General features: G+C 35.9%; 1 protein-coding gene across 1 annotated transcript in view; it reads right to left on the minus strand.

Moving 5' to 3' along the window:
* Positions 1-14,283, minus strand: part of LOC129231306 (arylsulfatase B-like) — a 96,818-nt gene that overhangs the window by 20,974 nt on the left and 61,561 nt on the right. The window contains exons 6-7 of the mRNA XM_054865594.1: positions 10,466-10,591; positions 9,628-9,754 (exon numbers count right to left, since the gene is read on the minus strand). Of these exons, the coding sequence (XP_054721569.1) occupies positions 9,628-9,754; positions 10,466-10,591 (253 nt within the window). The remainder of the gene's footprint in view (positions 1-9,627; positions 9,755-10,465; positions 10,592-14,283) is intronic.

A 14,283-nucleotide genomic window follows, 5' to 3' on the forward strand; every position in this document is an offset into this window, starting at 1 on the left:
ATCGCCGTGAAGGCGCAGGCCACATTCAGCCCTTGAAGCTGGTCCATGTGGCCCTTTGTTTGCTCATAGAGTAAGATCAGAAAGTAGATTTAGAGTGCCAATGTTGTAAAGGTGGAGCCGAATATTCCGATATTGGATTCTGAAGAACATGCATTTAAAATATGTAAGATAGGCATCTAGTAGCTGATAACAATAATTTTTTTGTCGATATTTTTTCGTGTTATTCAAAAAAGAAAATAATTTGAAATTTTATCTTTGTCTTGCGAGAATGATTTTAATGTGAAATGCACGGACAATGACCGAGAAAGTAAATAGAAAATTAAGTATTAAAATTATAATTAAGAATAGACATAAACTCAACTTAATCTAACAACCAAATTAATGTTTTGTTAAATCTTTGGCAAAGTCGAAAAAAGAAAAAAAAAAGGTCACAATTAGCCACAACAACTACTTTCGTAAAGAATACGGCTCAAAGCACGCGACCCACTATTGCGACTGACATTTCCTCTCCTAGATCTTATAACACATTGAAAATTATTCAAACACTTTACAAAAAAAATTAATTCCTAAAAAATAGTAAACTTATCTAAGAGCAAATATTACCTACTAGTGGTACCCGCACGGCTTTGCCCGTTATGGAAAAATTAAAAGGTCTTTTGGTTCGCCTGTATATTTTCAAATAATGTATGGTGAATTTTCTCGCCAACTGGCTTTTACCCATGTTACGGTTCCAAGTTATGATAATTTCGCATCTTACTCGTCCATCTTATGATAATACGTTCTTAAAATTGGAATAGAAAAAGAACCACATCGAATTTTCGAAAAATCGCTTCGAGGTGCACACCCTCATGCTACAAACTAAATTTGTGAGAAATTTCATGAAAATTGGCCGAACGGTCTTGGCGTCATGCGCGTCACAGGGATCCAGACATCCTACAAACATCCTCCGGACAGAGAGACTATCAGTTTTATTATTTTAGTAAAAGATTGACCCATCTGTATACAGTTAAAGGCGAAACTTCGCACTGTCTGCTATTTTTCGAGTGCTTTTTCCCGATTTAGACAAGGCAATAATTTTTCCTTTTAGCAAATTATCACAGGGAAGAGCCATTAATTCTGCACATGACTAGCAAGACAATGAGGTTTTATCGTATGTTTCTGTGAAAAAGTTGTGCATGTTAATTTTTTTTCTGAGTTATTGTTTTACAAAAGGCAATGGCTAAACGCAGAAAAAAAAAGTATTTTAAGTGAAGTTTTTAATTTCGAAAGTTCTATAAAATATTCTTTTATTAGACAATGAAGTAGTGTTCCGCATTATTTAGACATTGACGTTTGAGCGATATCTACAAAAAACTGACGGTTGCAATATTGTGTTGTTCTTCTGCAGAGACAGCGAATAAATTCATGCATTTAAAAAATTCATAGACGTAACTCTAATGTAGAAAAACCACGTTATAATTGGTTTGCTTATTTCATTGAACATTTTTTTTCTTTTTTTACGAAGAAACCAACTTTCATAATTTCTGTTTTAAAAAAGTATACGGTCCCTTAAAGTAGGAAAAAATGAATTTTTATGCATAGCGCAAAAACTACTGAATATTTTGAACTCAAATTTTGGATTCCCCCAAAAAAGCTCTTCTAGATTGTTGTTCTGTAAGAATTTAATGTGGTTTCAGATCATATTTTTTTCAAAAAATATTAAAATAATTCATAAAAAAACTAAAATTACATTTTAGGTGTTGTAAATGATTTTTTTATTATTGGGTCGATTCATATTTTGATATAAAAAAACAATCTTTGCCGTGCCTAATCTAGTTTTTGTGTTATGAGCAAAAATATCAAAATACGTTTTAACATTACGAGAGGAATTTTTCAAAACTCGATTCTGAAGTAACGGCTGAATCGAATTAAACAAAACTTTGTATACAAAGTTAAAAAAGGATGCTGATCACAAATATTTGATAAAAAAGGGGGTTCTCATTGAAAAATTTGAAGTTGATGCTCGTTTTAATATGAAGACGACCCCTTAACAACAATTTTTTAGCATAATTATATAGAACTTTTTATTCTTGAAATAATGACACCTTGCACGTGTCTCTAGTGTCAATAGTCTTTGAATACGATCGAGTGTTTCGTTTTTTTTTTCTATGACTGTACATAATGTTTTTCAAGCGATAAAAATTAAAATTTCGATTTGCGAAAGACATGCTTTTACTGCATAAAATTCAGTTCACGAATAGAAATTACTAAAACAAAATATAATTCGACCGTATTATTCATCAGAGCAAATAGTTGAAATGTTTAATCATAATTTGAGAGGAACTTGGCATATCAATAGATACTTTATTTATCAAGCTTGGTAACCGTTAGAATGGATACAAAATTTTACGCATGCTCTTTTATGGCAACTTTAATTAAACCTTGGTATAAAAACACATGGCGGTTCCGTTGTATTCATAGACAAGGGTTTTCCGAAATGTGGTCCGCGGATTCCTTAGGGGTCCGCAGCAAACCTTGAAAATATAAAAAAAAAATAAAAATAAAAAGTGGTTAGTGATATTCAGATAATTCTTTTGCGTTTGAAAACAATAATTTTCCGTTGGAACTGGTAAAAGAATTCATTACGGGGTTTGAAAATTTTAGAAGATTCTGTGGCGTTCATCAGAGGGCGTACAATCTGACTTTGCCCCCGAGCCTAGAGGTCATTTTGGCTCAGCGGTTAAAGAACTGGGTTAGTATCACAAAGGTCCGTGGATCAAATTTCACCACGGACAGGCATCACTCCTTCTGCGTCCACACCCGCGAGCCACATATTGGCTGGCGCACGTAATGTGGACGACAGAGTGAGAGATGGGTCTGTGGGACGTGGCGTGAACACGTTACCTTCTGATAAGAAAGTTGCATGTTCATATCACGTCCGAGTCACCAATAAGTGCGTACTGGTGTGGACTCAGAGGGAGTGATGCGTGTCCGGGATTTGATCCACGGACCTTTGTGATGCTAACCCACTACTTTAACCGCTGAGCCAAAAGGATAACAAGGCTCGGGGCGAAGTTGGGTTATGTGCTCTTTACCGTTCGCTGCAATCCAATTGGAAAGGACAAAAAGTTCTGGCAGCTGGAAAGGAATAGTTGGTCTGATTGCGGAGTCACGGCTGTTGAAACTAAGTTCTTTCACACTATTATGATGAAATGGGAAGCCTTCATCTTCCGTGCAGAACCCTTACTGAAGTTAGGTAGTTATCTCGTGGGAAAGTTCTTTTACGATTACTGGATTTACGTTCTGAAGTATTATGTCTGCCGGTAGAACACAATGCCTAGCTGGCCCACATTTTCAATAATGGAAAATGGCAGTGTATACTTTCCTAGTTATCAGATATTATTCATGAAAATAAAAGGGATGACTCTTTGCAAAGGGAATAGCGGCACAACTTATGATACTAATAAAACTTCTTTAAATACTTATAGCGAACAATTTCAAAAGTAAATCCAGTTTTAGACTGAATCTATCGAGAAGAAGGACACTGTAAAAAAATTCCGAAACGTTACTGAGTATTTCCGAGTTACGTCTCGGGATTTTAGTGGTTTTTACCCACTTCCTGGAAAAATCAAGTATCCGTGTCAAAAAGTTTTCTGAATTGTTACAAGTCGCACGAATGCAGATTTTTCACTGTCGTCAAACAATTTTTAGCTCCCAGTTCAAAGATTAACTGAACGTATTTATAAAGTGCATCGGCTTCAGTTCAGTTACGGCCCGTCCATACTAATTAAGCTTCCAAAGGGAGCGAGTAAGTGTGGACTACTTTGCTTTGCAAGAGTTGCAGGTGGGTAAAATTCTCGTCATTTACTTGCAATTCTGGCTTAGCTTTGGCCATGATTCCAATAATGCCCTTGGAACTACCTTGGTAAATCAGGAAGATGCCGAGCTATCATACTATTCATTCCTAAGTTTAATCTAAAGTTTCAGAGACACTACTGGCTTCTAACGGGAAGATTTCTGAATTTTTCAGGAAGCTTCCGGGATAATTTTAGGAAGGTTACTGAATTTCAGTAGAAAACTTTCCTGGTTTTTGCAAGTTCTGTTTCTGGCAGAAATTAGGCACATCAGCTGCCCATTATTTTCCAGGAACGTTTCTGAATCGCTTTTACAGTGGAGGTGAAATGTTCCCTGTTTTGAATGCCTTTTCAAAGGAAAGAAACGTGGAGCTATTCAAGCTGTTCATTTGATAAAATATGAGGACACCTTCCAAGCATAGAGTTGTTCTTAGAGCGGTACTTTCCGAAATATCAAGATAAAATGCTGCGAGATTCTGCATGGGTGGTGGAATCGTTTTTCTCTGGTCACAAAGCCGCGCAATGTGTTGGAATGTCAAAATTAATGTTTGATAAATATAACTTCTAACTGCAAATCTACCTTAGAGGATAATTAACCCAATCCCCCCTCTCCGTTTGGAAAACAAGAAATATCTACTGTTAATAAAGCATATCACGTTCTTCCCCTTGCCGCAACTTAACCTTTGCGAATACGTATTTTTTATCTATGCATCAACTAAAATTAAATACTGAACAGTCTAGATGTTAGACTTGAATTAGACTCCGTACAATCGGTACAAAAACTAAACCCAATATATTAAAATTGTCCAGATAGAAAACGTGTCACTCCTCCAATTAATTCGGTGCACAATTTTGAATTTTAATGGTTTTGTTATCCATTTCTTTCTGTCTGTCCAATTTGATTTTTGTGCACCAGGAATTCAAAATAGTAGAGTTAAGCACTGCAAACCTAGTGTTTTTTAAAATAGTAAATTTCCCCTCCAATTAGTAAGGTACACTCACTGCCAAAAGTTAAGAGGTAAAGCAAAAAAAAAAAAAAAGGGGATAAGTACTGCTTTGATTGACAAGAAATGCGACAGGAAAATAACAAATATGTTCATGCAATAAACACAGCAAAAAACTACATACAGAGATGAAAACAATAGTAAATATTCATGAAATTTTAAGATAACGTCATATTAGAGTAATTTACGAAATATTGTTTCAATTCAAACAAACAACAAAAACTGACATTAATTAGGGTATGTGAGTACCCTCAACTGCATATAAAGTTTACAGCGTGTAACCCTGCTTTTTTCGAGTAAATCAACCACCACAGAGTAGAGAAACCTCCATTTCTCTTGTAGAGCAGTTTCCAACTCTGTTAGAGTGACTGCGGAGGGGGGGGGGCGTATACACACAGCACGGCCGAGGGCATCCCAAAGATTTTCAATGGGATTAAGATCGGGCGAGTACACCCGCCTGTCCATACGCGCAATACCCTCACTCTACAGCCCAATGATGGCGGTTCTATGTGGATAACGGATTATCGTCCAATTCAACGAAAGTAGTATCCACTGCTACAGCGTACAACCTCACAGTAGGGTTTAGAACTTCATCTCGATATCGTATAGCCGTCATGGAACCCCGTATGTGCAGGTTGGTGCGATACCCTAACGACATCCCTGCCCAGACCATGATACTCCCTGCAAGCATTTCCTGTAACCCTTCATGATGCGGCCTCCTTATACGACTTCCTTTTTTGTATATTTCTCTATACGAAACCGCGATTGGCTGTTACTTAACTTATTTGCATACTTCTAACTACCTCTGCAGCGAATTGCAGTCTCTTTAATTCGGAATGAATTCCGGAAATTTACATTTTTCTTTCCGTGCTTAACTTTTGGCAGTGAGTGTAATTTAAGCAAACACACTTACAAAGGCCGAAACACTGGCCTTTGCCAAAGCACTTTAGGCCAAACACTGATCACTACGGCCAGTGTTTCAGTAGTGGCCATTTCAAGGCTTATATTAGAAAAAATAGAATTCCAGGTCTCCCAATGTATTCAAAAGTGCACTCTTGCACGTTTGAATCTATTCAGAAAACTGGAATTCTATTCTTTCAAATATAAGCCTTGAAGTGGCCTCCAATGAAGCACTACTAAGCACTGGCCACTACTAATTAAGTTCAATTAACCACAAACAACAAGTATCTATTCATTCTAATGACAGGAGTCCGCACTGCATTGAATAATAATCTACGAAAGGGGTCCGCTTTCTGTAAAGTTTGGGAAGCCCTGTCAGAGACAATAGATGGTGTTCAAACCGAGTTATCAATTGGCTACACATACAGAGTATTTTCAAAGGATTCAAAGAAACCTTCAAGAGAGATACAGTGCACATACACTGTAAATAATATCTGAAAAAATATAAGCAAAGAACTTAGATTCTCTGTTATAAGATGCTATTTTTTCACATTGTGAATGATTTCTGTAAAAATACAGGGAAGAGAAAAAATATTTTTTGCATTACGCAATACTCGTTCAAAAGATCTGGGTGAAGATTGCTGAATAAGTTTCCCAGAAAAATACGTCTATTTTTGTACAACTCCTTTGTTCGCTAGATTGGGGCTGACCTGAAAATGTGAAATTCCAGATTCTAACGCCCGAAAATCAAGCAGACTAATACCTGCTCATTAATCCACCTGAGATCTCTGGCTAGAAGGCGGATCTTTCTGAGAGTAAAAAATCTTGCGTGCGTCTCTTCAGACGATTTTTCTGAAGACTAAAAAGCAGGACTCGAGCAGGCTAATAATACCTGCTCATTAGTCCACCTGCGTTCCGGCTAGAAAGCGTATCTTTCTGCCGGTATGAAACCTTGCGCGTGTCTATTCAGAAGATGCACAGAACCTTGAGCATTTTTTTTCTTTTCGTCCTTTTTCAGAGCCTTGAAGCAATTTTTTTTGGGGGCAATTTAGTCCTGGTATATTTTATTTCAATGCTTTCCCTGTATTTCTTTGTTTTTATTCCTTCTTGTTTAAAGTTTCCGAAGGTGTTATGTTTTTAATTCTCTGTAGTTTTATGCATTTCAACTGATAAATGAGTTTCAGTAGATTTTTGTGCGTTGCAGGGTTGGAAATATCCTCACCACGCGGAACAGGGAGTTTTAGGGGAATTCGGCTGAGCCAAAGTTTTACCTTTAGGCAGAGGCGCTACCAGAAAACTGTTTCTTAGGGGAGGAGGTTGAGCACTAAAAATTTTCACCCGTACATATATATATGAGAGGGGGTTGGTCATTACTCGAATATAAGACCAAAGAAATACAAGAAAGGGGGTCAGCGGGTTCATCTCTGGAAATTTTTTGAATTTTTTGTCCTAAAATTGCGGTTATAAGCTGCATTGTTGAGGTTAAAGAAGCAGGCTCAGGAAATGATCTCGATCGATTTTCAGAATCAATTCACTACCCGCACCCGATGTTTCAAAATTGGAATTCCAAAAATGAATTAATATTTTCCTGAATTTATTTTAAATATAAAATTGATGATCATCTACAGTACCGTACGTGATTTTTTACAAGTAAAGTAAATACGAAAATACAGTGCAAGGAACTTTAAAGTATTTCCAACACGGAATAAAAAGTTTTTCCACTTTCTGCCATAGACACAATCAACTTATATAATTTTTTAAACATCAAGCATTCCATACGCAAAAATTTGTTATAATTACCAGCAAAATTTAACAGTTATCGAAAATTAGTAGATGCATCGTGGCAGGCCCGCGCCAAGCTTGATCGGCTCCGTCGTGCAAATGTCTTTTTAGCGCCTTTATGCATCAACGTTGGTGCAAAATATAATTAACACCTGGGTGAGGTTTTGTAGACAAATGTAATATGGAAAAAAAAATACGTTTGCCATTTAATTTATCAAAAGAAAAACAATCTGTATTTTTTTTATTTTGGAATACAATGTACGTTTTTACTTCATATCTCGAAGTTATTTCGAGTAAGGGTGGATGTGAGGGAGGGACGATCGAAATTGACTTATGAAATTCGACTTTTTCTCTTGGAAAACCTTACATTGAGCTGCCGAAAAAAAAGAGTTGCTATTTTCAGTTGATCAAAGCATTTTACCCCAACTATTAAAAAAAATATTGGAATTTTATTGAATTTATTGCTTATTGCTGATTTATTGCTTATTTTTGTCTAATAAGTCCTAAAAAAAATGTGGGGAGGGGGGGAAGGAGGGAAACGGTTACTAAGCAACTTTTTTTGAGAAATCACATTGCTTATTGTTCTCATTTGACTGTTTTGAATTCCTATGATTTTATCCCCCCCCCTCGCCTTTCTCTGCAACACCACCTTCGACCGGCCCCTCCCGATGCTGCTCCTCTAGCGAAAACCGTGTCCAGGTTGTGTCTATATCCTACACACACACCACGACACATACACACACCTACACACACATACCCACATACTCATGCATGCACACAGACACAAACACATTCGCCTATCTACATACACACACTCGTGGTTTCGAGAAACATAATTTGTATTCCAGATGTCAAAATTCAAATTAATTTTTAATGATTTTACTTATTTATTTATTCATTTATTGATCGTATTGAGCAATATTTAGTTTGTTTCTGAAAAAAATGTTTGAAAACGCAGAAAATTGTGAAAAACCAACTTTTGGGAAACAGTGGGTTTTTTCAAGTATACCTGCCCGAAAAAAACCGGGCGAGTTTTTTCGGGCTGGGCCCGGTTTGACAAATTCTGCTTTTAATGTGCTAAGTGTTTTTGAATAAAGAAAATATTTTAAATATCAAAGTTAACGCCGCTCTAAATATCTCTTTAAACTCTAATTGATAAATAATTACTCAAAGTTATATACCTGTCAAAGCATGACTACAGAGTACTGAATAGATGTCTAAACTGAAGTAGAGGATATTCCCTCTTAAAATTTGAAACTGAAATCATTTCTAGTAAAATCAACAATTTTAAAATACGGAACCTTTACAAAAGGCATTGAATTTAATACCTAAAAGAAATACATAGTCACTCCAAAGCTATTTTTTTTTTTTAAATTTAGTACACAAATGCTAAAGGAAATAACGGAGGGGGAGAATTGAGTAATTATGGTCAAGTCGTTACTTTTCGGAACTAAGAGGTTCACCTATATTATTGTCCATTATATCAATATTACGCACATCTAAATAATATGCAAATGTGCTTTTCGTGTTGTTTTATGTATAACACAAAGCAGTGGAATTACCACGAATTAAAAATCAAACGGACTATAATTGCACAAATTATAATACTAAGAATTAATTATAATATTAAGATATTCACCGCAAGAACCAAAATGAGGAATAGCAAATCTCTTGCATCTCGTATGCTCAACCTTGTGTACTCTTAAACCTATCGAAATAGCATTCACGGCTCCATATTAAGAAGTGTTCACTTGTTTTCAGTGTAAAAGCTAGTGCTTTTGAACAGCATGTTTAGACACCACAAGTCAAGTATTTTTCCTTTTAGATTCTCAGAGAGACGGATTAATTTTTTCAATGAGCAGTATCGCCGCCATTTGGTATAATGAAGAATTCCATTTTTCTTTTTTTGGTTGGAATTCCCCCCCCCCCTTTTTTGGAGCATTTTTGATCGGTAGAGCTCGGTGTCTTTTTTGGCTCTGGCGCCGTCGTGCACCGCACGACCTTGCACATAGGGACAGCGCGGCCCTGCATCGTGGTATACATTGCTTTTACTATTAACGTAGGATTGAAATAATGTACTGAATTAAAATGCAATAGCTATTTCAGACCTGCAAAAACTCTTCTGTCCAAATCTTCAATGTGAGAGAATTTATCAAAATAGTATGCAGGTGCTTGCAATGGTTCATATTTGTTTGCAACGTGTACAGCTTGGTGTGCTAAGTACAGGAACAAAGGCTGTAAAATCAAAGATTCGCTATGATATTTTAATAACATAGTCACAGGAAAATGTAAAAAAATAAATGTAAAATTAAAAATTATAAATTAATATACTTATTTCATTGCGTGAATGCAATAAATTGTAGTTAAAAATAAGTTACATTCATTTTTTTCCGCTGTTAAAGATGCAGTTCATGAACTCCCCTCTTTAAAGCAATATATATGCAATATACCCACAGCCCGATTATGACATTCAGAGACTGCAGTTCCTTATTATGGACTCATCAGTTTGGAATAGACAGTAACCGAGTTGGAAGCAGATGCCATCTGATTGAAGCTGAAAATGTCGACAAATAGGTACCTAAAGTACATTTATCAGACCAGCGAGAGTATGCAGCAATGGCACGGTTCAAAGCACTGTTCTCAGGTTGGTAATTTACTGTTTACAAAAGCTTTGCTTTCAATTGACGAGTTGAACCGCACCATTGCTGCGGACTCTCGCTGATGTGCTAAATTTACTTTAGCTACCAGTTTGCTGGCACTCTCAGCTTTAATGAGATGACATCTGCCTGCAGCTGGATTGACGTTGTTTCAGACTGAAAAGGAAATGCAAAGGACGAAACTGCAGTTTTTGGATGGCGTGTTGCTCAGCCGTAGCCATGAATTCCGGTCTTTAATTTTCTTCTTTTTCTCTTTAGTAATGTAAAAAAGATGTAGAGATAGACTTACTTGCGATGCATTGTGATTTTCTATTATGTCCACTGCTTTCATGGTAAAAAGGTCTGTTCCATAAGTTCCATTATAACCCCACTCATCGTCAAAGTTGTTATGTAAGTCGAGACCAGAGAAAAGTTTCTAATCAAGATAGACGTTTTAGTCAAACAGAAATAATATTGAACCTAACGTAAATAACAGTAATATCAAACAGAAATAATACTGATGATAAGCAGTTCAAATATATTTATACACATTTAATATAATTTCAATGAATTTTTACAAAAAGAAAAAAGATATTTCGAAATACCTTGAGTACCAGAAAACGGTTTTCTTTTCACATTTCATAAGTTTAAACGGGGTAGTTCAAAGTTGCATATACAAAGCTTTAAAAAAAAATAATAATACTAAAAAAAAATAAATAAATAAAAATAAAAAAAAGCTGTAGTTACACATGAATATGTAATAGGTAACTAATAGGAGGAGATATGATCATGCAGGAAATGACGGTATAGAAATGAAAAGACTAGAATAAATGAAAAAACTTTATTTTGTAGTTATTGTTATTGACTCCTGAAAAATAAATATGTACCGTCATAGAAAAAAAAAACACTCATTCGTATTTGCAGACTATTGATAATAGAAACGCGTGTAAAGTGTTATTTTTTTCTGAAATAATATGCTATTATTTTATCGGTTACTTAATTTCTGTTAAGGGGTCATCTTTATATTAAAACACGCATCAACTTTAAAATTTTCTGCAACAACTCCCTTTTCTTATCACATATTTGTGATCAGCATCATCGTTTAACTTTGCAAACTGAATTTTGTTTAATTTGATCCAGACATTGCTTTGCAATTTGATTCACTGTAAAAAAATTCCGAAACGTTACTGGGTATTTCCGTGTCACGTTTCGTGATTTTAATGGTTTTTATCCACTTCCTGGAAAACTTAAGTTTTCTTAACAAAAAGTTTCCTGAATTGCTACAAGTCGCAAGAATGCAGACTTTTCTCTGTTGTGAAAAATATTTTTAGCTCCCAGTTTAAAGATTAACTGAGCGTATTCATAAAGTGTATCGGCTTTACTTCAAGTACGGCCCATCCATGCTAATTAAGCTCCCAAAGGGAGCAAAAAAGTGTGGACTGCATTGCTTTGCAAGATTTGCAGGCAAGTAAAATTATCGTTACTTACTTGCAATTCTGGCATAGCTTTGGCCATGTTTGCAATAATGCTCTTTTAACTTCCTTGATAAATCAGAATGATGCCAAGATATTATTTCTACGGACACGACTGGTTTTAAACGGGAAGATTTCTGAATTTTTCAGGAGGCTTCCAGGATAATATCAGGAAGGTTACTGAATTTTAGCGGAAAAAGTCCATGGAATTTGCAAGATATGTTACTGGCAGATATTGGGCACATCAGCTGCCCATTATTTTCCAGGAACGTTTCTGAATCGTTTTTACAGTGTTGAGAAAAAAAAACATCTCCTAATGTTAAAAAGATCTTTGATACTTTTGCATACACTGTAAAAACAATTCAGTAATGTTCCTGGAAACTAATGAGCAGCTGATGTGCCCAATTTCTCCTAGTAAGATATCGTGCAAAAACCAGGAAAGTTTTCCGCTAAAATTCAGTAACTTTCCTGAAATTATCCTGGAAGCTTCTCGAAATATTCGGAAATTTTCTCGTTTAAAGTCAATCGTGTCTCTGGCAGTATAGAGTAAACTTCGGTAGGCATCTTCCTGATTTATCGAGAAAGTTCCAAAAGCGGTATTGGACACATGGCCAAAGCTAAGACGGAATTGCAAGCAGGTATCAAAAGTTTTACTCAGCTGAAATTATTCCAAGGCTACACAGTCCATAGACTTTCTTGTTTCCGTTGATCTTAATCAGTCTGGACGGAGCGAAGCCGATACACTTTACAAATATGCCCTGTTAATCTTTAAACTGGGTGCTAAAAATATTTTCACATCAGTGAAAAGTCTGCATTCGTGCGACTTCTAGCGATTCAGGAAACTTTTTGACAATGATACTTGATTTTTACAGAAACTGAATAGAAACCATTAAAATACCGAAACGTTACACGGAAATACTCAGTAACGTTTCGGATTTTTTTTTTACAGTTTATAATATCTAAACCACCTTAGGTATGGATTTTTTTTCTTTTTTCATATCAAAGTATGAGTCAACCCAGCAATAAAAACGTCATTTATTTAAAAAATATTTTGAATTTTTTTATTAATTATGAAATTAATATTCGAAAAAAATATAATCTGGAATCATACGATATTTTAGTGGAAAAACAATCTAGAATATATTTTATACGGGTATATAAAATTTGAGCTCAATGTATTCAGTAGTTCATTTGATATGTTGAAAAATCAATTTTTCTTCCGTTATCGAGTCCGTATAAATGTTTTAAATCTGAAAGAGTGGATGTTGATTTTTGAGTGAAGAAAGGGGAAAAGTAGTCAACAGAAGAATATGATCACTTAAAATATTTCACTATTGCAGAAAAGTTATTTTTATGTCACATGTTCCTGGTCTGGAGAGGGAGAAGGCGTGTCCTCGCTCGGGAGAAAATGGGATACTTGCAATTCAAGGGCTCCGTAAAACATCCGACTGAAATTCTACACTGTAAAAACGATTCAGAAACGTTCCTGGAAATTAATGGCAGCTGATTTTCTCAATTTCTGGCAGTAAAATACCTTACAAAAACCAGGAATGTTTTCCGCTAAAATTCAGTAACTTTCTTGAAATTATCCCGGAAGCAACCTGAAAAGTTCAGAAATCATCCTGTTTTAAGGGTTGCGTATGTAGGTATAGTATAATACCTTGGCACCTTTCTGGTTTTTTAAGAAAGTTTCATAAGTAGTATTGCACACATGGCCAAAGCTAAGCCAGAATTTCACTTGCACCACAATTCTGGCAAAGCAACGTAGTTCATGCTTTCTCTCTCCCTATGGGAGCTTAATAAGCATGGACATGCCGCAATCGAAAAGAAGCCTATGCACTTTATGAATACGCTCAGTTAATCTTTAAACTGGGAGCTAAAAATATTTTTCACAACAGTGAGAAGTCTGCATTCGTGCAAAGTTGTTACAATTCAGGAACCTTTTTGACAATGGTATTTGATTTTCCCAGGAAGTGTATAAAAACCATTGAAGTCCCAAAATGTTACACGGGAATACTCAGTAACGTTTCAGAATTTTTTTACCGTGTATATAAAATGTGTTGGCATCATGAAAGATTCAAACTCAACGCCCAGAAATTCCTAATGCATATAATCTCTGCAGCTGCTTCTATTTCTTGAAAAACTAAACAAGTGACCCAGATACAACAGTTAAAAAGCTGTCTATTTCTCATGCCAAAAGGTTACAAGAAGTAACCGACAAGAGGCTACAGGAGGCAGTGACACGAATTTGGGGATGAAAACTTCCTCCAAAGGCCTTGGTTTTAACATTATTGCTGTAGTACAGTATTTTATATACATGAAAAGATTTTTTGAACTCCCTCTAGAAGGAATATTCCGGCTGAGCTAATGCATAGAGGTAATTATATTTCCAATTAAGTTATAACCCATTCCTTGCCCCGGCCGATACAGGATCGGCCGCGCAGTTTGTGTTAATACTGCCCCGGCCGATTCAGGCTCGTCGCAAGAAAATGGTTCCTAACTGCTCTCGACGATCCTGTGTCGTCACGGCGTTTCTAGCAGTTTTTGCTTCGGCCGAATATGTGTCGGCGATCCTTCCAGGGGCAGAACCCTGTTATTGCGCTTCTCTGTTGGGTTCTGGTGCTTTTAGGGGAGCGCTAATCAAGCTCTTTTCTTA

This window comes from Uloborus diversus, chromosome 10, assembly GCF_026930045.1.
Source record: "Uloborus diversus isolate 005 chromosome 10, Udiv.v.3.1, whole genome shotgun sequence".
In the NCBI taxonomy this organism is placed as follows: domain Eukaryota; kingdom Metazoa; phylum Arthropoda; class Arachnida; order Araneae; family Uloboridae; genus Uloborus; species Uloborus diversus.